We start from the raw sequence: 22,509 nt of genomic DNA, 5'->3' as shown, positions 1-22,509 counted from the left end.
GGCCTACAGCTCAGGCTTGTGGGGCGGATGCTGCAGCACTAAGAGTAGCGAAGGAGACGTTCCGGATCGGGCAGAGCTCCGGCTCTGGAGCCCGGTACGGTGGGTTCGTTTCTGAGCCCGAACTCCAGCCCAAGCCGGGGCATCTCCACCACTATTTGTAACACTGCAGCGTGAGCCCGGTCTGTAGCCCCAGGCTCAGAGGCTTGCTGCCAGTGTTTGCAGGGTGGTTTCTGACATGTGGATGTTCCCTTTCAAAGGGGTCACAAAGTGCTGTGAGAGCCGCACTCTTTGCCAGTTCTAAGATGACGAAGCAATGACAGGCTCCATAACTCACTTCCAGCCCTCTGTGCCTTCCAGGCCCTTAGGTAATCTCTGTGGAAAGGGACTGGAAGCTGTGGTCCCTCTCTGTTTTCAGCACTCTCGCTGAGCGTTACCCACTGCTGCTTGCTGTCATTGCTTTGAGGCCCGTCTCCGTTACAAAGAGTCTAAACACTCGCTTGTGAAAGCTTTGTACACCGATCTCGGATGAGTCCAAAGGGCTTGTTTCTGATCTCACAATGAGTGTTACATCCATCTTTACCTTTGATGGAATTACTACTGATTAACCCCTGTACAAGGGCAGAATCCAGCCCATGTTTTCTACATTTCCCTTCAACTCCTGATGTCCTGTCCCCTTCTTTGTGATAGAATAAATGCTTAAGATGTAGCTAGTCTAAGTAAAACATGCTGAATTACTGAGGCTCTGCCCTCACTTCCTCCTCAGGCCCATTTATTTGTTTCGCTTGCCAGTTACATCGTGTCTTTACTTAAGATTGTAAGTTCTGTGGGGCGAGGCCCATCTCTCACTAAATGTGTGTTCCACACCCAGAACAATGGGGCGCCGACGTGGTTGGGGTCTCAAGGAATTTCTGTACTAATAAGACCTATATAGTGTTGTGGTAGCCATGCTGTCCCGGGATATTGGAGACACAAGGTGGGGGAGGTAATGTTTTTTATTGGACCAATTTCTGTTGGTGAGAGAGACGAGCTTTCAAGCTACACAGAGCTCTGCTTCTGGTCTGACCTGAAACTGGTCCAGTAAAAGATCTTGCCTCACCCATCTTGTCTCTATAATAATCTTCTTCTTCTTTTCCCTTTACGACACTTTTCCTGCTGAGGGTCACGGCAGCAGCATGGAGAGTAGGGAGGTCCAGACCTTCTTTTCCTCCGCAAACAGATTCCAGCTCCTTCAGGGGGATTCCCCAGCGTTCCCAGGCCAGCCCAGAGATGGTACAATTCCAATGGAAGCCTCCCTGGGAGCATCCTTATCAGGTGCCTGAACCACCTTCTCTTGATCTGGAGGAGTAGCAGCTCTACTCCGAGGCCCTCCCCAATAGCCGAGCTCCTCACCCTGTCTCGGAGAGCAAGCCCAGCCACTCTGCGGAGAAACCTCATTTCTACCACTCGTACCCATCATCTCGTCCTTTCGGTCATTACCCAAAGTTCATGACCATAGGTGAGGATGGGGATGTAGAGCGACCTGTAAACTGAGAGCTTCGTCCAAGAACTCAGCTCCCACTTCACCACCACAGATCGGTACAGCACCCGCATTACTGCTGCCATCACCCCAATCCACCAGTTATTTTGCGCTCCCGCTTGCCATCACTTGTGAGCAAGATCTCTAGATACTTGAACTCATCTACGAAAGGCAGATACTCCCCCATCACCTGAAGAGAGCAGTCCACTTTCTTCCAGGAGAGGACTATTATTGAGACCTCTGATTTGGAGGTCTCAATAATAATTAATAATAATTAATTAATTAATGTCTCTGGAACAGGTGAATATTTAAAATACTAAGATCTTGTTTTCATGTCCTTGGCTATGTGAATTTCAGATCCATGATCTCTTTCAAATCAGAACCTTCCAGCAGTGGTTGGTGCTTAGATTCAGGGGTCTGGTTTAAATTCCCTTAAAGACCATCCCAAGTTATGGAGATCAGTTCCAGATCTAATTCTCAACACAGCCCAGGCATGTTTTAAGCCAGATTCTGGCTTGAGCCAGGCTCTCTGGAAGAAAAACCCTAAAACTCCACCCAAGCCCGAAGAATCCCATATATAGATTCATAGATGGTGAGGCCAGAAGGGATTATCTAGCCTGACTTCCTGTATAGCACAGGCCAGAGAATTGTACTCAGTGACTCCTGTAGCTTGGGGAATTGCTCTCACCTACTCAATAAGTGACATTATCAAGCCCAATACCTTGTGGGTGAACTAGACACAGCATGTTGTTTCAGAAGGCATCCAGTAACATTGCAGAGACTGCAGGCGACCAGCCACATCCCTTGGTGAGTTGTTCCAATGGCTAGTTGCTCCCACTGTAGGGGAGGGGGCTCCAGTCGATAATTGCCCTCTCTGCAGGCAGACATCACATATCTGACATCACATCTTTCAAAAGATCCTGCTCCTCTCTTCTGGGTAACTTCCGCCTAGCAGCACCTGTGGACTATAGGGATTTCTTTAACCACAGTAAAGGGCAAGTCGATTATTTAAACTGGAACTCCTTCTCTCTGGGGCTAAGTCATTCCACTTGTGTCTGATGCTTTGACCCACTCAGTGGCCTATTCCATGGTGAGTGTTTCCCAGGTTTGGTGAACCCCTGAAGAAAATCTCATGTTTCAACAGTAAGTGACTTTCTGAGCCAGATCTAAAACTATTTGATGTCAGTGGAAGGACTCCCATTGACTATAAGGCCTTTGGGTCAGGTCCAGGATCCATCGGTATTAGGGGCGGAGCTGGCCGAACATGCTTGTGGCATGGCAGGAGACATATTTCCTTCTGCCATCAATTTGCCTCTGCAGAGTGATGAGGAGAGAGCAGGTCACCGGGGTGACCATGGAAGGCCAGGACTCCTGCTTCTGCTTTGCACCAGGAAGTTTTGCCACACTGATTAGTGCTGCTTTATCTTTCAGTAGGATCATAAAATGTTGTTATCTGCTTTTGGCTGACTCAGTGTTTCTAAAATGATGAACTGAAACCAGGGTGAGGAGCTGGGCCCGGATATGCCTGGGCTTGAGTCCTGCAAGTCATTCTGAGTTCAGGCTGCAGGCCTGAGTCCTTTAGGAAGCACGAGTTTCTATAGGGATCCAGATTTCAGAGTAGCAGCCGTTAGTCTGTATTCGCAAAAAGAAAAGGAGTACTTGTGGCACCTTAGAGACTAACCAATTTATTTGAGCACAAGCTTTCGTGAGCTACAGCTCACTTCATCGGATGCATAAAGTGGAAACTGCAGTGAGGATGTTTTATACACACAGACCATGAAAAAATGCGTGTTTATCACTTCAAAAGGTTTTCTCTCCCCCCTCCCCACTCTCCTGCTGGTAATAGCTTATCTAAAGTGATCACTCTCCTTACAATGTGTATGATAATCAAGGTGGGCCATTTCCAGCACAAATCCAGGGTTTAACAAGAACGTCTGAGGAACAGTGGGGTGGAGGGGGGGGAGAGGTAGGAAAAAACAAGGGGAAATAGATTACCTTGCATAATGCATAGGCATAATGCACTCCCAGTCTCTATTCAAGCCTAAGTTAATTGTATCCAATTTGCAAATGAATTCCAATTCAACAGTCTCTCGCTGGACTCTGGTTTTGCAGTTTTTCTGTTGTAATATCGCAACTTTCATGTCTGTAATCACGTGACCAGAGAGATTGAAGTGTTCTCCGACTGATTTATGAATGTTATAATTCTTGACATCTGATTTGTGTCCATTTATTCTTTTACGTAGAGACTGTCCAGTTTGACCAATGTACATGGCAGAGGGGCATTGCTGGCACATGATGGCATAGATCACACTGGTAGATGTGCAGGTGAACGAGCCTCTGATCGTGTGGCTGATGTGATTAGGCCCTATGATGGTGTCCCCTGAATAGATATGTGGGCACAGTTGGCAACGGGCTTTGTTGCAAGGATAGGTTCCTGGGTTAGTGGTTCTGTTGTGTGGTATCATATCATAGAATCATAGAATATCAGAATATCAGAATTCCACCACCTCCCTAGGTAACGCATCCCAGTGTTTCACCACCCTCCTAGTGAAAAAGATTTTCCTAATATCCAACCTAAATCTCCCCCACTGCAACTTGAGACCATTACTCCTTGTTCTGTCATCTGCTACCACTGAGAACAGTCTGAAGCCATCCTCTTTGGAACCCCCTTCAGGTAGTTGAAAGCAGCTATCAAATCCCCCCTCTTTCTTTTCTTCTGAAGACTAAACATCCCCAGTTCCCTCAGCCTCTCCTCATAAATCATGTGTTCCAGTCCCCTAATCATTTTTGTTGCCCTCCGCTGGACGCTTTCCAATTTTTCCGCATCCTTCTTGTAGTGTGGGGCCCAAAACTGGACACAGTACTCCAGATGAGGCCTCACCAGTGTCGAATAGAATGGAACGATCACATCCCTCGATCTGCTGGCAATGACCCTACTTATACAGCCCAAAATGCCATTGGCCTTCTTGGCAACAAGGGCACACTGTTGACTCGTATCCAACTTCTTGTCCACTGTAACCCCTAGGTCCTTTTCTGCAGAACTGCTGCCGAGCCATTCGGTCCCTAGTCTGTAGCGGTGCATGGGATTCTTCTGTCCTAAGTGCAGGACTCTGCACTTGTCCTTGTTGAACCTCATCAGATTTCTTTTGGCCCAATCCTCCAATTTGTCTAGGTCCCTCTGTATCCTATCCCTACCCTCCAGCGTATCTACCTCTCCTCCCAGTTTAGTGTCATCTGCAAACTTGCTGAGGGTGCAATCCACACCATCCTCCAGATCATTTATGAAGATATTGAACAAAACCAGCCCGAGGACTGACCCTTGGGGCACTCCACTTGATACTGGCTGCCAACTAGACATGGAGCCATTGATCACTACCCGTTGAGCCCGACAATCTAGCCAACTTTCTATCCACGTTATAGTCCATTCATCCAGCCCATACTTCTTTAACTTGCTGGCAAGAATACTGTGGGAGACCGTGTCAAAAGCTTTGCTAAAGTCAAGGAACAACACGTCCACTGCTTTCCCTTCATCCACAGAGCCAGTTATCTCGTCATAGAAGGCAATTAGATTAGTCAGGCATGACTTGTCCTTGGTGAATCCATGCTGACTGTTCCTGATCACTTTCCTCTCCTCTAAGTGCTTCAGAATTGATTCCTTGAGGACCTGCTCCATGATTTTTCCAGGGACTGAGGTGAGGCTGACTGGCCTGTAGTTCCCAGGATCCTCCTTCTTCCCTTTTTTAAAGATGGGCACTACATTAGCCTTTTTCCAGTCATCTGGGACCTCCCCTGATCACCATGAATTTTCAAAGATAATGGCCAATGGCTCTGCAATCACATCTGCCAACTCCTTTAGCACTCTCGGATGCAGCGCATCCGGCCCCATGGACTTGTGCATGTCCAGCTTTTCTAAATATTCCCGAACCACTTCTTTCTCCACAGAGGGCTAGTCACCTTCTCCCCATGCCCAGTACAGCAGTCTGGGAGCTGGCCTTGTTTGTGAAGACAGAGGCAAAAAAAGCATTGAGTACATTAGCTTTTTCCACATCCTCTGTCACTAGATTGCCTCTCTCATTCAGTAAGGGGCCCACACTTTCCTTGACTTTCTTCTTGTTGTTAACATACCTGAAGAAACCCTTCTTGTTACTCTTAACGTCTCTTGCTAGTTGCAACTCCAGTTGTGATTTGGCCTTCCTGATTTCACTCCTGCGAGCCTGAGCAATATTTTTATACTTCTCCCTGGTCATTTGGCCAATCTTCCACTTCTTGTAAGTTTCTTTTTTGTATTTAAGATCAGCAAGGATTTCACTGTTAAGCCAAGCTGGTCACCTGCCATATTTACTATTCTTTCTACACATCGGGATGGTTTGTCCCTGTAACCTCAATAAGGATTCTTTAAAATACAGCCATCTCTCCTGGACTCCTTTCCCCCTCATGTTATTCTCCCAGGGGATCTGGCCCATCAGTTCCCTGAGGGAGTCAAAGCCTGCTTTTCTGAAGTCCAGGGTCCGTATTCTGCTGCTCTCCTTTCTTCCCTGTGTCAGGATCCTGAACTCGACCATCTCATGGTCACTGCCTCCCAGGTTCCCATCCACTTTTGCTTCCCCTACTAATTCTTCACAGTTTGTGAGCAGCAGGTCAAGAAGAGCTCTGCCCCTAGTTGGTTCCTCCAGCACTTGCACCAGGAAATTGTCCCCTACACGTTCCAAAAACTTCCTGGATTGTCTGTGCACCGCTGTATTGCTCTCCCAGCAGATATCAGGGTGATTGAAGTCTCCCATGAGAACCAGGGCCTGCAATCTAGTAACTTCTGCGACTTGCCGGAAGAAAGCCTTGTCCACCTCATCCCCCTGGTCCGGTGCACTATAGCAAACTCCCACCATGACATCACCCTTGTTGCTCACACTTCTAAACTTTAATCCAGAGACTCTCAGGTTTTTCTGCAGTTTCATACTTGAGCTCTGAGCAGTCATACTGCTCCCTTACATACAATGCAACTCCCCCACCTTTACTGCTCTTCCTGTCCTTCCTGAACAGCTTATATCCATCCATGACAATACTCCAGTCATGTGAGTTATCCCAGCAAGTCTCTTTTATTCCAATCACATCATAATTCGTTGACTGTGCCAGGACTTCCAGTTCTCCCTGCTTGTTTCCCAGGCTTTGTGCATTTGTATATAGGCACTTGAGGTAACTTGCTGATCACCCCTCTTTCTCAGTATGAGGCAGGAGCCCTCCCCTCTCACGCGCTCCTGCTCATGCCTCCCCCCGGTATCCCACTTCCCCACTTATCTCAGGGCTTTGGTCTCCTTCCCCCGGTGAACCTAGTTTAAAGCCCTCCTCACTAGGTTAGCCAGCATGCTTGCGAAGATGCTCTTCCCTCTCTTCGTTAGGTGGAGTCCATCTCTGCCCAGCACTACTGGTATGTGGTTGCTGGTGAGTATTTGCTTCAGGCTGGGGGGCTGTCTGTAGGCAAGGACTGGCCTGTCTCCCAAGATCTGTGAGAGTGATGGGTCGTCCTTCAGGATAGGTTGTAGATCCTTGATGATGCGCTGGAGGGGTTTTAGTTGGCGGCTGAAGGTGATGGCTAGCAGTGTTCTGTTATTTTCTTTGTTAGGCCTGTCCTGTAGTAGGTGACTTCTGGGTACTCTTCTGGCTCTGTCAATCTGTTCCTTCACTTCAGCAGGTGGGTACTGTAGTTGTAAGAATTGTTAAACCCTGGATTTGGGCTGGAAATGGCCCACCTTGATTATCATACACATTGTAAGGAGAGTGATCACTTTAGATAAGCTATTACCAGCAGGAGAGTGGGGTGGGGGGAGAGAAAACCTTTTGAAGTGATAAACACACATTTTTTCATGGTCTGTGTGTATAAAACATCCTCACTGCAGTTTCCACAGTATGCATCCGATGAAGTGAGCTGTAGCTCACGAAAGCTTATGCTCAAATAAATTGGTTATTCTCTAAGGTGCCACAAGTCCTCCTTTTCTTTTTACTGTAAGAAGAGTGATCACTAAAGATGAGCTACTACCAGCAGGATAGCAGGAGAGGAGGGGAGGGAGGAGGGAAACCTTTTTAGTGATTATCAGTACAAACCTCCCCCCCCCACTCTCCTGCTGGTAGTAGCTCATCTTTAAAGTGATCACTGTCCTTACAGTGTGTATGGTAACACCCATTGTTTCATGTTCTCTGTGTATATAAATCTCCCCCTGTATTTTCCACTGAATGCATCCGATGAAGTGAGCTGTAGCTCACGAAAGCTCATGCTCAAATAAATTGGTTAGTCTCTAAGGTGCCACAAGTCCTCCTGTTCTTTATAGGGATCCAGTGGCTGCCTAGGCCACTGCTGTGCATTAAGATTGAATCAGAAATTTGTGCTGGAAGACAGGAAAACTGAACCACTTCTCCTTTGGAAGCTAAGTGTGGTGAGCAGTCTGCTGACTGCTGCTTAGGTCTGGAGCCTGGGCTGGGGCATCTCTTTGTAAACGTAAAACCAAATACAAAGTAAGTTTCTGTTTGGTAGCCCCCTCTTTCTTTTTATCTTTTTGTCCCCTCTGAGCACCCATAATCTTTTGTGTGTCTATCTTTACAACCCATTTCCCCCACGATGGCATGGTTATTATGTGCATTTTACAGCTGGGAAACTGAGGCACGGATAGGGTAGATGATTTCCCTGAGACTGCACAGAAGTCTGCAGCAGAGCAGGGACTTGAGAGACCTGGGCTCAAGACAGAGCACTCACCATGAGTCCATCCTTCCTCTCCTCCTTCATATAATAACTAATCCATGGCTATCTAGGAATTTACAAGCATCACTAGGCTTCATAGGGACTGAAGAAGTAGACTCGGATCTCCCCAGCTCCCAAAGCATAGGTCCCAACCACCAGAAAAGAGAATCTCCAGTGGTTATTTGTGGTAAAAGGTCTATAACTAGAACAGGTTGGAAATTTTCTGATGAAATATGGTGTCATTGGGAAAATTCTGTTTTAGCAAAATATTTTGCTGGATCTATTACATATTTGATAAAAAGTTTGCCAAATACAGGCAGCTTTATGGAAACCCACCAGTGTTTTAGGATCCACACCTGCCAGCCCCTGGACCCTCAACTGGAGCCAGAACTCAGGGGGCTGGCAGGCTCCGCACTCCATGGTAGCCTCCCTGGGAGCCCCAGTGGGGAGCCTGCCAGCCCAGAAAGGCCCAGCTGCAGCAGAGCTGCTAAGTGAAATTGACATTCTTGTCAGTTTCATGGCTGCTAACTAGAATGTCCTATCATATTTTGTTTCAAGAACCCATATTTTGGTGTTTCTGAAACATTTTTGGGGATCTCCGGCTTACTGGAAAACGTTGGTAAATTTGCTTTGGTTTCAAATTGGTTTCAAAGCAAATTCATAAATGCCAAAATCCCCTGCATCCCCAAATCCTCGTGCTATGGCACAGTGGGGAGTTGCTCCTTGCCACCCACGGAGGCTGGTAGTAACACAGAGCAGCCAGCTCTCTGAGAACAGCAAGAGAGCCACGGGGCATTGATGAAGTTGCAGAGGCTGCCAAAGAATAAATGACTTTGCATGGCTCTGGGTTGGATGGCAGCCTTTACAGATGTGTGCCTGAGCAATTATGATTGTAAAGCCTGGGCTGAACAACCTGAAGGGGCATGTTATTAAGAGAGAGAGATTTTGTGCTCCTCCGAGACATGAGGGATGATCAAACAGGATGTTAGCTCATCCGCTTTGTCTCATGCCTGGGAGGCTTGGCTGGAGCCCCAGGGGCTCTGGAGGAGGGTTTCATCACCCTGCTCAACTGTGCTCATAATCACCCTCTTGTTAACTGATACAATCCCATTTTATTGGCCAGCACAAGATCGTTGTTCTGTCTGAAAGTTAGGCGGTCTGGGTGTAGTTAGACTTTTATGAACCTCTCCAAGGTGGGACTGGAGCCTTTGAGGTGGTTATTTTTTATTTTTGTTAAATCTGATTTGGTTTGTTTCTCCTCACTGGCCTGTGGGCTTTGTAACACCTGTGGCCTCCCCGGCTGTGCAGCCACCCCTTGGCATCAGCATTATTTGTGGAATGCCAGCAGTACGCCAGCTGCTTCCTGCACCGAAGCTCATCGGTGTCCCGGAGTGCTTACACCGCCTCTGACGGCGTAAAGAAGCCGCAAAGCTGCCACAATGCGTTCGGTGCCCTCTGGGGCCTTGCCCAGCCTGGGGGAGTCCTGGCAGGCATAGAGGGGCCAGCAACTCTGCAACCCACTGCTGCGGCTTCTGGCACAGGGGTGGTCCTAGAGGAAAGGGGGTGTGGCCAGAGCTACTCTCTGGCTATTTCCAGCTGCTGCAAAGGTCTGTTGGACTGTGAGCAACTGGACATAGGTTAGGGCAGCAGCTCTGGATGTTCTAATCTCACTGAGGGACGACATGGCCCCCAACATAGTGGTGCAGAGGTGGCATGTGGCCAGCTGTCTAACAGCCCGCTCCTGTGCCAAGCTCAGCTCTGCCCCCAGTGATTTCAGCCCCATGGTCCCATTCCTGAAGAGCTGATAAGGGCCTGATCCTGCCAACCCTTGGATACACAGGGAGGATAAAGGTGGCTTTATGCCACTTGAACCCTTGGGTTTCCAGCTGCTTTAGGGTCTGCAAGAGCTCCTGGTGTAATTTCATAGAATCACAGAATAACAGAGTTGGAAGGGACCTCAGGAGGTCATCTAGTCCAACCCCCTGCCCAAAGCAGGACCGATCCCCAACTAAATGTAGGCAACTGGAGCAGTTCTAAGCCTCCCCCAGGCTGCCTAAGGTCACTGGTGCTGCCAAGAATGACCTAGTGCATGCCCCCTCCAGCCTCTGCCCTGCCCCCAGCATGTGCCCATCTGGGGGAGGATGTGAAACTTTTACAGCCCCTATTCAGGGGCCAGGCCATGGGGAATATTCCCCCATGTTGAGCACTTTTTAAATTCTGCCCCAGTTGTGGGTGCTGAACACTTGAAAATCTGACTCCGAGGACCTGCTCCAAAGGCTAGAAAGATGCCCATGGACTTCGGTGGCCTTCGGCTCGAGATCATAATGAAATGGCTTCCAGAGAAACTGATCCAGCATTGCTGAGATGCAACATTGCACAAGATGCATTCGCAGCTCTACAATTACTGCAGTTTGGGGAAAGACCAGAGGTAACAAATGTAACACAACAGGGGAGTGCTAAGAAAACCACAGGGGAAAAAAGAGACTGTTTCAGAATATTTATTGTAAAAAAGACATTCTAAAAAGTATAAAAATAAATATTTAAATATCATACAATATATTATTATTATATTATTATTATTATTTATTAAAAGTCCTGTCAAATATGTGGCATGGAGCATACCTTCCCATAAGGCTTTACAGACACACAGACACCGTGACACACCCAGACTACCCTGTCACCATGGAGCACATCAATAGTTTTGCATGTCATCATCATTAGCACTCATGTCACCAAATATTAAATAGCCTCACAACGTCCCTGTGAGGTATGGCCTCTTGCACAGCAAAGCCATATGGAGTCTGAGCCCACTGCAGAGGTGCAAACTGTGATTTGCACGAATGTAAGGAACAGTGGAAACAGAGTCCACAGAGCTACAGCAACTAGGTCATGCAGATCAGTCCAGTTGGGATTAGAACTTGGGCTCTCTTTACTCCCAGCTCTGGGCTGAATCTACTAGACAGCTAATTCTGTGGTCTGGATACAGAATTCATCTGTCAGTATAAGAATATTTGTGATACAGCCTTTAAAGTGCACTTTGATGGAGGGGGTTAGAATGAAAGATATTTGTGCCTAGCCGGAGGCACCCAGCCCTGATTTTCAGAGGTGCTGGAAATCCCCTGACTTCACCTGCAGTTGTACTCGTGTTCCAGTACCTCTGAAAACCAGGTTCTCGGTGTCTCAAGTCGGACTCCCAAAAGCAGAGGCTGAAATTGTGCTGCCTCAGTTTCACCATCTGTAAAACGAGGTGAATGAGAATACAAACCTTGTCTGCTGCTGGGAGACCATGAGGGTCCGTTAGCTAATAGACCTGGTTCCCTCCTGCTTGCCCTGCTTGAACTGGTGTCACTGCTGATTTACAGTAGAGTAAAAGGGGAACCAAGGCTGCCAGATTTACCCGCGCTGGTCAGCTCCTAACTCTACGGGGGGGCCACTGACTTGTGATAAGGACACCAGAGCCCGGCTGCCTCGAGAGAACCAGTGCTATTGTCTTCCCCTTGAGACTTCCAATAGCTCATCTAGACATGACACAGAGCCCTTTATAAGGACTATTAATTACATTCACAGTGGCCTAAGCCCCTTCATGGTGAGAAAAGCCCTTTTCCTCACTACAGGGGTGAAGTCACTGAAAATGTAAGTGAAGATTTAACAAAAACCGTGATATTTGGCCTTTTAAACTATGGGTTCCCTCCCCCAGCTGCTTGGGTTTGGGGAGAATGATCCAAAATGGTAGCTGGCCAACCAGCACCTCAACACCCACCCTCCCCCACCTCCACCCCTTGCAACTGCCTTTCGATTGGAGTGCCTTTCTCATCATTCTGGTTTGACAGCCCAAGCCATGCACAGTAAATAATCAAGTTTGCAGAGCCAGCTGCGTGGAAGATGTCAGTGCAGAAGAGAGAGTCTGTCTGTTTCAAAGTAACCACACCTTTCACTCACCTGACAAGTGCCTTAATACTGTGTGCAAGTAACAACAAGGAAATACAAATAGATGGGAGTTTACAAGATTGCTCAGGTAGTGCAATGGTTCTGTCCAACTCCCCACTTCTAATTGTTATGGGCCATAAATAAGAAATTCACTATATTAAATTTTAAGGCTTAGAGAGACTGTTATGATCATCTAATCTGACCTCCTGCCTAACACAAGCCATCTGATTCATCCAGCATTGACTCCAATTCCTTGAGGTTGAACTAGAGGAGATCTTTTAAAAGGACACCCAATCTTGAGCTGAAGATCACACAGATCAGCTGTGTCCTTTAGCTCCTTCCAGATGCTCTGAGTATCTTACAGAGACAGGCAAAACTAGGGCTGCTGTAGGTTTTGTCAAGATCCTGGTAGTTCAAATCCAGGTCTCATTTTATCTGATCCCAGACACCATTTTTGGAGGAGTGTGATGGGGAGAATGAGCTAAATGGTTCTGGTTTTCCAGTAACCCATCTCTTGATATCTTCCTTTAGAAACAGACCCTCTTCCTCCACAAAGAGGAAAAGCATCTCAAAAACCAAGCATCTGCCATGGTGGAAGTTGGTACTGAGTTTGATAGGGAGTTTTGGTTTCTGTTTTAAGTGAAATGTTGTGAGAAAACTCACTCACTGGATTTAAAAGCACCCCAAGGCCTGCCCCCGAATGGTTCAGCCCTATGATAGAAAGGTTGCCGCTTTGAAAATAAGCCAGGAAGGAATCCAGGAGCCTGCAAGACTGTATTTGCCATGTGGTGTATAGTGCACAAGGGGGAGCCAGGGCAGAGAGATCTGAGGGGTGTTCCCTTTCCGTGTGGACACAAGGGGAAGCCTGTGTGACTGGAGAGGCCAGGAGGGGATTATCAAAACCATCCATTGGGTGTCCATAGTCCTTAGGCAACCTGGAAAATCTCAGCCTCCTGGCATGAGCTGAAGCCATTAAAGATTCCTATGGATTTCAATGGGCTTTGGACCTGCTCTCTGAGACATTCTCCTTTGTTAACTCTGAGCAAGGCTGAGTCTCATGCTGGTGTTCACAAAGACAATGTGTGCAGGGATGGGGTTAGACTCACTGGGGCCCAGGGCAGAAACTCAGGAGTGGGTTCCCACCCCACTTCCTTACCTGCTCAGACATTGGATTTCTGCAACATTTCAGAAGCTGAAGCCTGAGCTGCCCCATGTGGGGCCCCCTGTGGTGTAGGGCCCTGGGCCATTGCCCTGCTTGCTACCCCCTAACATCAGCCTTGAATGTGTGGACTTTGCAGCAGCTATGTGACCTCCGCTCAGGTTCACAGAAGGGCATGCCACAGTTTGCCCAACCCATGGGACACTCTCCAAAGAGTCAGGTTCTAGGCTGAAATGGAGAACTTGTAGGGTGCCCATTACTGCAGAACCTGGACTCAGCTGAGCAGACCCTGTTCTTAAATCCTTGCCACTGGTGATTTTATACCCGTACGGGAGGTGTGTCTCACAGAGCACCTGGGCTCCTGCGACAGGCCTGGGGCTCCAGCAGTTCCAAAGCTTTGTTTCTAATCAAGATTTAAAAAGGCCCCGAGTGGGGGAGGGGGCTAGAGAGGGACAAAGAGGAAGCAGTGAAACCCAACTCCCAGCTGCAGTGCAGAACCTCCTAGAATCAAAGGACCAAACTCTCTGCTCACTTCCCTTTGAAGTCAGAGGAAAGGGTGGCCCAAAGATGGACAAGAGCTACCCAGTCCATCTCACTGGGGCCAGGGCAATGTCCTTCCCTCTTGCTTTCCCCATCCTGCTTTTCGGCAACCCAAGAAATGGTGCGTCCATGAGGGCCATTGCCAGACTGCTCTGCAGCCCGGCGCCTCTCGCTGCCGGGCCATCATTCTCTGGTCTTTTGCCCAACCGTCCTTTGTCTCAATTCCAGCCCATTCGGCCTCCCACAGACTAATAATTCAGGTAATTCATAACGCACCCTATCCCTAAGGCACTTGGGCACTGAACAGCATCATAAAGACACAATTAAAATACCAGACAAACATGATAGAACTCAACCCTCATTAACATTCAAATAAATAAAGGCGCGGGGGGAGCAATAGCACAAAAGGGATTGGGGGGAGATAATAAATAGGAAGCAAACAAGGCTCATTAATAATAAACCACCCGTGAAGGAAGCGTCCGGAGGTGCAGAGGGCTGGATGGAGGCGGATGTCAAGGGGGATCCAGTCCCATGCCAGGGAGCCACCGCAGCCCCATTGGATGGATGAATTCCCTGAAAGCTGAAAGTGTCTTAAAGGTCAGGGGCTTTCCAAACCAAGAGGGCTGCCCAAAGGACAATCATGCCTCCTCGCCCTTTGGAGTCTGTAGCTGGTTGTCGTGTGCCCTCTCCGCCCCGATTCACTCCCTGCCGGTCCCTGCTTACCTTGGCCACGCTGCACTGACCCCGCTGCAGCTAGGCCCAGCAGGCGAGGGGGCAGCAGCAGGGTCCATCTGGCAGGCAGCTCATGCCTGCGAGAGGTGAGGTAGGAGGACGTGTACCGCCTGGGAGACAACCTGCACGTACCTCCTCAGCACCTGGCAGCCCTGCTGCTTCTTCTTGAAGACGTTCATGCCCTTACTGCTCTTGCCGTAGGTGACGTCCACCTGGGAGACGTTGTACTTGTTGCACAGCAGGCAGGTCAGATTGGAGATCAGGCCCCGCGTGGTCTTGGTGGTGTTGTGGAGCCGCTCCAGCAGCTCCTTGGCTGTGGGGTTAAGCTCCTCCTGGTCCCTGGTGATGTTGCCCAGCGAGGCGTTCAGGAAGGCAAAGACCTTGTACAAGGCCACCATGATCTCCTTCTTGTGGCTGGTTCGGTTCACTTGGAAAGCAGGGAAGTCGGTGGTGGTGGCGTTGCAGAGTTCATCCAGGTGGCTGCTGAACGGGTCGCCCTGGCAGTCCAGCTGGGGGAGACAGGAGGGGAAATAATGACGAGGGAATCTCAGCCACACCCCCCCCACACTCGCTGCCCCACCTTCAGCCCTCCCCCACTCACTGTTTTATCACACGTCTCACGCTGCTAGGTGGGTTTTAAAGCCCTGTCCCTGGAGCCCTGCGAGAATCTCAGCTGTCGTTAAACAAGAAGGTTTCTAGCCCTCCTAGCTGTGCAGAAAAGCTTGAAAACTTGGCCCAATTGTGCCCGAAAGGCTCCTAAACCTCAGTAAACAAGAGCCTGATGCAGGACTGTTGAACCCTTGTCGTTGGCAATGCTGTAAGAGCTGAGGCACCTCTCGTGAGGTACTTCTCTAGCCCCCCCGGTCATAGCACCCGAGCATCTGGCAGTCTGCAAAGGATTTACAGGGCTAACACCCTGTCTGTCATGCGTGTGGAAAACCAAGGCCTGGAGCCCTTTGCCCAACCAAGATCACACAGGCCAGCTGCGGGGAACAGGCATTAGAGTGCAGGTCTCCTAAGTCTGGGCTCATGCCTAATCCACTGGGCCGTCCTTCTTCTCTGCCATCCCCCGACTGCACCAATAACTCACCTACCAGTGCAATTTGGTCCTGCTTTGCAGTCCCTCCTGCTCCATCCACCGCTGGGACAGGGACAGCAGGAGCCATTAGCTGTGCTGAACCGTGCAGTGGGGAGGAGTGATAGAAACATAACCCCCCAAGGGCTGGAAGGTGACCCACCAATGGCTTTCCCCAGCTGAGGCTGGCATCTAAACTCAGCACTCCACTCCTGAAAATCTAGCCCACTAATCCGCACCCCTCCCTGCAGGCCAGCGCTCCATCACCCGCCCTAGATTTGTGATGGGAAAATCCGGGGCAGGGTCTGATTTTCAGAGGTGCTGAGCACCCGCATTCCCAGCTGATATCCATGGCTCGTCCCCGAGGTCCTGCACAGGGCAAGCAAACACCTGCCAGTTTTATGTAAACTCTTCCTTCGAGTTTCTAGCAAAAAGCACATTCCACTTGCCCCAAGCAATGTCCTTGGGGATGAGCAGCTCGGCGGGGCGAATAGGACGGGCCTGTCTCCTGCCTGAGTAGCTCACACAATTTTAATCTAGGCGGAGCTGAGGCTCCAATGAGAACTTACGTAGATGCTGAAGAGATCCGGAGCTGTCGCATTGAGCAGCACCACTAGTTTCCGGGTCTGCTCGACCACATTGGGTTTGCACAAGTTCATGTTCTCGCACATGGGGCTGGGGGTGTTCACCGGCAGTGCCTTGCCAACCACCAATTTGCAGTGGATCATCAACAGCAAGGGGACAACACCTGTGCAGAGAAGAAAGTGGGAGTGGTGAGATGATGCCACGGGGAACCAGCCATCAGAGCCATTCACTTCAGAGTCCAGTGCCCACCCAGCCAGATGAGAGCTCTGAGATCTCCTCCGGGAAAGTGTCCAGTGTCACGGGGATTGGACCACCTCAGTCACGAGGCGTTCCTGATCTTGCCGATGCTGGAGGGAAAGGAGGATCAAAAGAAGCTCTCCCCCATTGCCTCCAGCCAGGATCTCTCTAGGGTATCAGATCACTAGGAAGGGAACCAGCTATTGCCTGGGCTGGAGCAGCTGATCTCTGGGACCAAGAACATTTCCACCTCCCAGGCCAGCTAGCACCAGGACTGCAGCCAGAACTACGTGCCACTGAGGCACATGGTCTGCTCTTTGATAAAGCAGAGGAAACGTCCCACCTGCCGTGAACCATCCGGCTGGCACCCAGCTTCCCTTTGCTCCCCCATGCCCACGTATCTGGTGTAGCTCCTGTAGATAGGGGCTGGAGGTTGTCCTAGGGGCCATATTCTCTTCTCACTTCTACCAGTGTAGCTAAGAAGAAAATTCCTATTTCCCATCTCCCCAACCCCCGATGCTCTGCTGTCTGCATCCTCCAGCACTGCCTGAGTACTGCCCCCGGCTCAGCCCTGCCCTGCAATGGAGCAGGAATTCCACTGCATTTTTCTTTCCTCTGGGAGCTTTTTGTGTTCCCCCAGGTTTCGCAACTGCCCATGACTACCTGTCAGATTTAGTCAAGCATGCAAAGCAAGGGGCAGGGTTGGGTGTGGGTTTTGTGCCCATTTTCCAGGCTTGTGTTGTCGAAATTGATCAGAGTTTTGATAGTGGCCAACTGAGGTATTTCCAAGGGGTCATCTAAAAGGAAGGGTGGTCTAGTGGCTAGCACTGTAGCTTAGGACTTAAGATATTTGAGTTCTATTCCCAGCTTTACCCCTTACCTGCTGGGTGGCCATGAACAAGTTTCTCAGTTTCCCCTTCTGTGAAGTGGGGATAATAATACAAGCTGCTTTGCCGTCTACTGATGATAAGCGCTAGGACCTGCCCCCCAGACCCGTGAGCATTCTTGAAAAAATGCTGGTTTGAATCCCTAGTAGGAGAAGCTGCTGACACGCAGCAGAACGGATAGACCTGGGTTATGGATGGGGCTGGCCAACCAGGCTGAGTCCAAGTGGAGCATTGATTCCCCCAGCCCCTGTCATACGACAACAGTAAAGAATCCCAGAACCAGCTGTTCTCTTCTCACACTCCACAAGCAGCTTTATTAGACGTAGGAGGTTGGCATTATCCCTTAAGCTTCTCTCTCTCTGATTCACTGTAGGGTTTCTGCCTAGGACCTTTCCTGGGCCTGCCCCAACCTGGCTGCCTGCTACACATTTAAAGACACAGTGCTATTATTCTTCAAGCAGAATCTTTTTTCTAGCCCCTCTCCACACCAAGGTGAGCTCTTGTCTTCCCTTGAGTTCCTGATCCTCCCCACCCGGGAGGTGGCCTGCTGGTGATCGGCAATCAGCTGTGTGCTGCATCACTGCCTGCTGGCCTGTCTCTCACTGGGCACTGATTCGGGTTCCCCTCCCTGGTATGGCCCCATAGGCAAAGATTCCACCTCTCCCTCGCAGCTTAGCCATCTTGCATGAGAGGCAGCCCCATCATGGGTTAATGGGAGCGGATGCAGGAAGCATCAGTGCCTGCAGTCATGTGTCAAAATCACAGGTTCCCAGTTGCACTCACAGGAGTCAGTGTGGCCTAGCCGGATTGGAAACCTGGGGTGACAGCCTGGCCCTAGGGACATCAACAGTGGTTTTGTCATTGATGTTCCCAGGATCTCACCCCTGGTTTCTAAACCTACCTTTGCCTCTGGGTGATCTAGGGCAAGTCAGTGTCACTCTCTGTGCCTCAGTTTCGTCTGCCCTCTTGTCTGTTTAGACTGTGAGCTCTTTGGGGCAGAGATTAGTACAAAGGGGCCCTGGTCTTGGGTGTAAGATGTCATTATTGTAAGCCCTACTGTAAAATGAATAGCTAATAATAGCAGGAGCCTAATCTTGCATCTGATGATATTACCAGGCTGAGGCATTGTCTTTGGGCTGAGACTCCAACTACCTCCCCCCACACACCGCACACACCCGGCCCCTCACTGCCTGGGGTACCCACCAGCTCCGCACACAGCCACAAGCCGGCCACAGCGCCACCTAGTGTGTCACAGCGGAACACAGCAGAGTTAGGTCAGGATGTTATGAAAGATGAGCTGTGTATCCTTTCCCTCTCTGTTTCAACCCCTGGACATTCCTGCTTGTTCTCTATCGGCCCATGCAGCCCAGAGATTAATATGCTGCCGTTTGGGAATAGTATCACGTGGTAATGGTGCTGTTATGAATTATTATTATGAATAATAATCCTTGGCACTTACATGGTGCTTTTCATCCAAGGATCCCAAAGCCCTTTACAAAGACAGGTAAACCTTATCATCCCCACTTTACAGATGGGGAAACTGAGTCACAGAGTGACACAACCAAGGTCACCCAGCAAGGCAGTGGCAGAGCTGGATAGCTAGAACCTGGGGTCCTGACCCCCGCCGTCCCATGCTATAAACTGCACAGCGAGGGAGAAAAATTACACTATTCAGGTTCTATGGAGCATAGTGTCTTAAGGGCCTGATCCTGTGCAAAGTAGAAGATACTCAACCTCTTTGCCGATTGGGCCTAGAGACAGCCAGTTCAACAAGCAATGTCGCAATGCAGCTGCTGAAAAACCACATAGTTCTTGGGATCTGACAAACTCTGAAGTTGTCCACACTTGTCAGAACCTCAGAATCGCTGCAGGTCACAAGTCATACAATAATTACTTTATTTACACTTGCTGTAGCAGCATCTGTGCCCTAATTTGTACATTGCAACTGACAGGACTTCCCTTCTGTGTTGCAATCACTCACATAGCAGTGATCATGTTTGGGACAAGGGCATTTTCAGGGAAAGCAAAGGAGGATGGAGAGCAAAGGACACAGCCAATGTCCTCCCTGATGTAATTAAACTCTCAGTGGGGAGGAACATGGTCTGGTGTGGACAAGTACTATGCAATTTCCTCCCATGCATATTTCAGCTCTGGGACTGTCAGAGAGCCCAGCAGTGCTGAGGTGGCTTGTGACATTCACCACTGAATTAATATTAACTTGCAATCTCATTCAGTTTCTCTAGCCCAGGACCTCAGTAATACCTTGCTCTCCTGTAGCTTCATTCTTATTAGATCTTGACGTGCTTTAAGGTGGCACTCACTGCCATTATCCCCATTTCACAGAGAGGAAAACTTAGGCACAGTGATTTGTCCAAGGGCACTCATGAGGCCAGGTGGCAGTGCTGGGACTAGAAGCCAGCTCTCCTGAGTCACAGCCAACTGCACCAGCCAGTGGGCCATGCTGCCTGCTCTGTTTAAAACCCTTAAAACTCTTTTCTCCCTATTGCACTGGTTTGCATAGCGCAATCTATCCTACAACACTTCACATAGACATGACTTGTACTCAGGCCACGAGAACAACATTCTGGCTTCAGTGCCTATCCTTTAGATAAGCTCTACTCTAATCTGTTCAATGCAAAAACATTTTGCACTTGGCAACTTCCTTATTTCTCTGATTTTTCAAAAATCTAATTAAACAAGAGTTACCAGTGTTTCTCAGCAGCGAGAGACCCAAAAGAATTCAACAACCCTTTGGAAGAATTTAGAGGTATAAATTGCCAGATGTTGGTGGAAATATGCCAGCGAGCCATGTTTGCTTTTTACTGCCAATTCCCAGAGATGCTAAGACTAGGGAAAAAGTTTCTTAAGGGTTTCTCTCTGCGCCAAACAGCAGAGTCTCAGACAAACGGTGTGACTGATTGCTTCAAAATCAGCAACGTTTAAAAAAAATCAAATAGGTTTGACAAAGATGGTTTTACCTGCTGGAATGAACTTCATTTTGAGCTGTATCCCAGGAGCAACTTAACAGAGATTGATGTTGACAGAAGGAGTTTTCAGAAATTCATGTTCATACTGGGGGATTTCACTGGTTTATATACAGTCTGTGTTGTAAGAAAGAGGTGGGGGGGGGGGGGGAAGAAGTTAGGCAGATTCATTCAAACTAACAATCAGGAAGTAGCGATCAGTTTGGAAACAGTGAATGGTTATTTCTAAGTAAGTTTTTGTGATAAAGTTGAGGTCATCATGCTGTGGTTTTACTGAATGCTTCATTCTGGAATTGTTTGAAGCAGAGATGGGTTGATTAAAGGAAAACCCATGAATTTGCAAACTGACTCCAGAAAAAAAATTCTGCCTACGTTCATAGGACAATACTGCGACTCACCCAGGGAAAAGTGCTGCAGTTTCCTGAGGGTGAGTCTTCTTCCTTAGAAAGTACTTTCACCTCCCACCTCCCCTGCTGGTGGTTTCCCCCCAACAGTTGCTTTTCATAATTTCAGATGCTGTGTAATGCATAGGTAGAGCACCGGGACTGTCTCATTTAGAAAATAGCCAGGGTGAGAGCTAACACTGAATGAAACCAAAGGTCATGCTGGCCGGGAAAGTATTTAAGTGGGAGGGGATGTTACAAAATAGACATTTACATGAATCAGGGAGGGAGAAAGGGATGGAATTGCAACTGCTCGGCTGTGTGTCATGGTCTCGAACATGGCTGCAATCACTTGGGAATTCTCTGCCAGCTCAAGCAGTTGATGTGCTGCAGTGGGCTCGTGAATGAGGCGTTCCGTGCCGGGCTGTTGTAGGCAAGTCCTGGGTCACTTTACTGCACACTCCTGAGTGTGACAACAGCCTATGGCAGGCTTATGGATTTGAACTTGACATGGAAACTAGCCCACCTGCTGTTAGGGGTTCAGGGCTGGCTCTTTGCAACAGCCATCTTGCTCCACAGGAAAGTGTTTCTGGTCCCAGGCATTGGGGGTTTTAACATCTTTTACAGACAGCGAACGCTTTTCATTAAAAATCTTCATTAGGCTGAAAACCAAATTTCCTGGCAGAAAATAGTTTTGATGGAAAATTTTCCACTAGCCCTGCTGTGCTGTTGACAGTGAAGGGCGTTAACCCTTTAGTTCTGGTCGCAGCAGCTCATGCTTCTAACTCTGTAGGTTGTGGACTCAGACCCCGCATTTGGTTCAAGGCCGGGTTGATTTTATTATATTAGCACTGCAAGAAACACAAGAGCCATCTGCCCCGGGATGCTCCCTTGCAGTGTGTGCTCAGGCTGGCTGCTAAGCCTGCTCAGGAAGATGCAGTTTAATTTCCAGCTGCAACACTGGGGGGTATGCTGAAATCCCCTCCTCCTCAATTCCCACTTTGGCTCCTTTTCTGAGTCAGCTCCGCCTCGTGGATGCTGTCTGAACACACAGGGCTGGGCTCCTTGGCTGGTGGCCAGCAATACAGCCCCAATGACATCAAAGAAGCACAATTGCCCTTGAACACAGCTGTGCTGTAAGGTGTGGATAGGGCATAACGGGGTTAAAGTGATTTTTTAAAGCCATGCTCAAGCCTGGAAGCAGTTCTAACAAGTTTATATCCTGTTCACACCAGCAGCCTGAGCGTGTTCCAGTCCCTGGGTGGGAGAGCTCCAAGGAACAGCCAGCCAATGCTTGTGTCTCAATGCAGCAAGCTCTTCCTTCTGGGTCAGTACTGAACCAATGCCCAGTAGGGTGCTTGAGGGCACAGAGCTGCAGGGAGCAGAGTGGGTGACTCAGTAGGGGGCGCTCTCCCTTCTGCATCCATGTTGACCCCAGTGCCTGAGCATGATGCTCGGGTGCCTTACTGCAGACAGTGGCCTGGTTCATTCAGGAGGGGGCTGTCTGCTCTGCGTAGTGCTAACTCCAGTGCCCAGCGTGAGGCTAGGGAGAGTTGTGCAGCAGTCACTGGTGTGAGCAATCAATAGGGGGCGCCATCTACTCTGAGCCCTCACTAATTCCAATGCCCCGTGCCGTGATAGGGGCTGCTCTGCAGCAGGGGGCAATCTCCTCTCTGAGTGTGCCACCCAATTGCGCCAATCCTCAGCAAGGCACTCGCAGGGGCTACAATGGGAGGTGTGACATCACACGCCACAAG

At 49.2% G+C, this 22,509-nt stretch overlaps 1 protein-coding gene across 1 annotated transcript; it reads right to left on the bottom strand.

The window, feature by feature from the left end:
* Positions 1-14,672: 14,672 nt before the first annotated feature.
* On the bottom strand, positions 14,673-20,382 carry LOC311531733 (leukemia inhibitory factor-like; the record flags this gene model as incomplete). The annotated part of the gene is made up of 3 exons (XM_084649400.1): positions 14,673-15,110; positions 16,246-16,424; positions 20,364-20,382. 3 exons carry the CDS (start codon positions 20,380-20,382, stop codon positions 14,673-14,675), a joined length of 636 nt encoding a protein of 211 aa, XP_084505526.1.
* Positions 20,383-22,509: the final 2,127 nt, after the last annotated feature.

The sequence above is a fragment of the Lepidochelys olivacea genome, assembly GCF_965140295.1.
Source record: "Lepidochelys olivacea isolate rLepOli2 genome assembly, chromosome: 15".
Taxonomy (NCBI): domain Eukaryota; kingdom Metazoa; phylum Chordata; order Testudines; family Cheloniidae; genus Lepidochelys; species Lepidochelys olivacea.
Note: the sequence above shows the minus strand (reverse complement) of the source record. Positions and strands in the feature narration are given on the sequence as shown.